The sequence below is a fragment of the Egretta garzetta genome, unplaced genomic scaffold (assembly GCF_000687185.1).
Source record: "Egretta garzetta isolate BGI_Z169 unplaced genomic scaffold, ASM68718v1 scaffold402, whole genome shotgun sequence".
NCBI classification, from domain to species: Eukaryota; Metazoa; Chordata; class Aves; order Pelecaniformes; family Ardeidae; genus Egretta; species Egretta garzetta.
The window spans coordinates 113,531-117,295 of NW_009258823.1; the positions used below are offsets into that span (position 1 = coordinate 113,531).

Sequence of the window (3,765 nt, forward strand, 5' to 3'; positions counted from 1 at the left end):
CAGAAATGTCTAAGACCTGGTGCCTGTTGTAAATAGATAAAACGCAGTCAGTGGTTTCAAAGATGGCAAGGAGGACACACGGTGATGTACCAGCGATGAGCTCGTCGTACGACACGGTGATGTGTTAAGCATCAGCTGTAAAAAAACTCCTACTGCTTGCATTTCCAGTTGGCTGTTCCAATTTTACACCCGTTCCAAACCTCCTTTTCATTATCCTTCGGGTACCGTACTCAGCATCTGAACTGAAGGGCTTTCGGTGAGAGCACCGTAGATCCATCTGTCCCGAACCCGCATGGCGCAAACCTGTCTGACCTTCGGCGCTACGACCGCTTTGCCACCCATCGCTGGAGGACCGAGGGCACGTGTTTCCCTTTCTGTAAGTCAGGAGCTCTCCGGCGTGCTCACCAGCAGCCTTACGACTTGCACGGGGCGACTGGCACAGGGAGGCACTTATGTGACATGTTTAAAACTTATCTTTGGTAAACACTCACACACACACAAAAACTTGTAACTAATGTTTTGCTTCCTGATCGCAAGAGAAATCTTCATTTGCTACTCGTGTATGTGTGCAGGTATCTAAACGTATACAGGACATTGCTAGTATAAAATACTTTTTCAAATGCCACTGCCAAGGATTTGTTTTAATTCACCTAAAACCAACACAGTCCTGGGCATTTTGGTTTCCTCCTGTCTCCATTTATTACGCATTAAAGCATCTCTGATCAAGAATGCATCAGCGATAGAAAGCAAGCCCTATGTGCTCGATTTTCACCTTCTTTCTCATGCTACTACCTTGTTTTTCAAGACCAATTTAATCAGAATCCTTTTATCTCTTACAACTTCCATTATCTGCGAGGCAGATCTTGGGGTCCAGCACTGCGTTACTTAAGCAGCTGAAGCTCTCCCTCGGATCTGTGGAAATTTTGGATACACAAAACTGCTGGGTCTGCTCTTGGTCGGGATGTTCCCTGCTAACCATTAGTGCACGGTACTCTGGGGAGGAGAGGGACCTCACGTCTCCAGCTGGAGCTGACGAGGGATCAGACCAGAGCCTGTAAAGCAGAGCTCAAGCCACCAAGAGACAGCCCATCAACGTGCGTTTTCAAGAGGTGCTGCCAATACATCTTGCTAGAACTACACGGGTATAACGGCTGGATGCTCTACTTGAACGTACCCACAACACCGTCACTTCTAAAATCAGGCGTTTCTACTGAGAGGTATTTTCTTGGCTTAATTTTTCATTTATGCTATTTAAATTTTGCTTAAGAATTACCAGAACTTAGTGCATTTTATTTTATAAAATTAGAATAATTTCTATCCTTCTCTTTTCATTGAAAAAAACCAAGTATAGCCCAAACACACCTGGGGGTAGGAATGCCACATGAATGATAGCCATTTCACTTCTTTTACGATCTGCTTAACAGTGATTTAGACATTGATCAACCAAACAACTTTGGCAACTTGCACAAAAATATGTCCTGAAATCAGAAGTGATGCTAAAACTTGCTTTAATGAGGCCTTTATTACGGAGAGAACTGGGAAGAGAGAGGAGTGTAAGAGCTGAGGAGGTGAGCGTGTTCCTACACCGTGCCGCTTTGCATTTGTATGTGAAATGGGTACGGCTGGTAGATGATGGGTGGTTGTCCGTGAGCAATGTAGTAATTGCTGAAGTTTCTGTCACTGATATACGGAGCAGGCTGATAATAGCATGTAACATTGGCCGCGTTTGGGATGATATTTTGTTCTCCGAGTACTTTTAAAGCCAGAATTGTGATCATATTCAGAGTTTGTCTTCGTTCATGTCCCATGAGACAGACTGTGCTCTCGTTTACGACTCCGCGCAGAGTCATCAAGTAGTCATACTTGCTCTTCTCTTCCCCAATGAAGTGGTTGCGTAGATATGACTCAATTTTCCTTTGCTGCTCAGCAACATCTGGAAAATCAATGAAGAACCTGGAGCACATGTAACGTTCCAGAGATTTAATTTCAGCCTCATCTGCTGGCTTAAAGTCACGAACCAGGAGGTTGCTGTACTTCAGGAGGCCGCCTCCTCTAATTTCCTCCGGGTTCCTTGTGGAAATCAGTTTGTATTTTAAGTGATCCATTGCTTCGTTGAAGTCTCCATACATACTCTCAGCGATGACAGTGGGGTGAGAGTCTTCTGTCAGTTTGCAGTCTGTTGCTCTGTAAACATTTAGTATGGAGTCCAGTATGATTTGGAAGGAGTCCACGCTGAACTCAAACTGCCGTCTGAGGGAGTTGACGAACTTTAATTCTACATTCTTGCCGCTGTTGTTTGACAGCGAGATGAGACTCCAGCGATCGTGGTCGGTGGAGACTTTTACCATCTTCTGCACATAGGCGTCTTTCATGGTCTGAGCAGTGATTTTTTCCTTGTTAACACATTTTGGCAAGAAGTCCAACAGGCAGTTAAGAACCGCTTCCTTAACAACCTGGAACTCGAGCTCACTTGGAAGTTCCACCCCAAAAATGATGTCTAGGTCCTTGTAGCTGGTTCCGTTCTGCTTTACTAGGATGTGACTGGCTGTCGAACCGTTCAGGCGGATATCTCTAACGTTGATTTGCTTTTCAATGAGCTGTTCCTTTACCACGTGAATGATATCCTTCGGCTTTACATCCAGAGTTGGAAAATTTCCTCTCCCATGAATAGGTATGACCTCAGCTAAAACTTGATCCAGGATTTTAATCTGATCCCAGGTGAGACTACTGAATCTGTGGTCTAAATCCTCAGTCATTGTGATGTCGGTTGGCTAACTAGGGAGACACAGAAATTAGGAGAAAAATGTTAGAACTTGTTCAAATACAAGCGCGCCCAACATTTCATTATGCTCTAACAAACATGTTCGAGAGAGCCGCAATCCCTGATCATGGTCTGACTCAACCACTGCACTTGTCACAGGCTTTTAATTGAATTTTAATGTCCTCGGGTTTTAATCCTGCTGAGAAACCATTGTGTTATTGTGTAATCCATGACTCAAAGTAAATGCAGTAAACCATATAGACTTCATTTAAAACGACTCGGAGGTTAATAACATGAAATACTGGGTGGTTATAATGAAACTCCAAATACATTTCCCTGTGAAGAGCTCAGATGAGCAAAATGAGCAAATTTGTTCTTCCTGTCCTGCCTAGAAATCTCCCTCTATCTTCAGTCACTTGCACACTTAAAACTACTGAAAGACCAGGAAATCTTCTTTTTTAAAAAAGCAGGGATGACGCAACATGCTTGCTGTTTATCTAGCCATAGGCCTTGGATGTACTTTAGTCCCTACGGATCACCTGTACGCATGCATCCTTTAATACCACTCATTATGGTTTAAGAACTGGATAGCTGATAATTGTTAAGCTGTTTCTGCTACGTTTCTGAGGCAAGATCTTGTCCTTCTAAGCCGTTAACCGTGTTCCTACATTAATGTACCAATGCTGCAAGTTATGGTGTGCAGAACCGGTGAGAAAACCCCTTCCAGTCAGCACCGATACTCTAAAACGCCTCAAGAAAACCTGTAAAGAAGCACCTATAGAAGACATGAGATAAAGCTCAGCCTCTGGAATTCCTCAACTTAAAATTATATTTTGTCTTCACACCATCACACTGAGCAATCAGATCGACCTTAGCATGGATAATTTAGTTACATTTTACAATGAGGGGAAAAAAAAGGTGCAAACCCCACGCTGTTGTTTTTAAAATGTTTCTAATAGATCATAGGCAAACTTTAATTAAATTTTTGTAATGGGAATCTGAAT

At 43.1% G+C, this 3,765-nt stretch overlaps 1 protein-coding gene across 1 annotated transcript; it reads right to left on the reverse strand.

Annotated features, from left to right (window-relative positions):
- Positions 1-1,580: 1,580 nt before the first annotated feature.
- On the reverse strand, positions 1,581-2,756 carry TENT5D (terminal nucleotidyltransferase 5D). The gene has a single exon (XM_035889393.1). It carries the CDS (start codon positions 2,754-2,756, stop codon positions 1,581-1,583), a length of 1,176 nt encoding a protein of 391 aa, XP_035745286.1.
- Between the last annotated feature and the right edge of the window lie 1,009 nt (positions 2,757-3,765).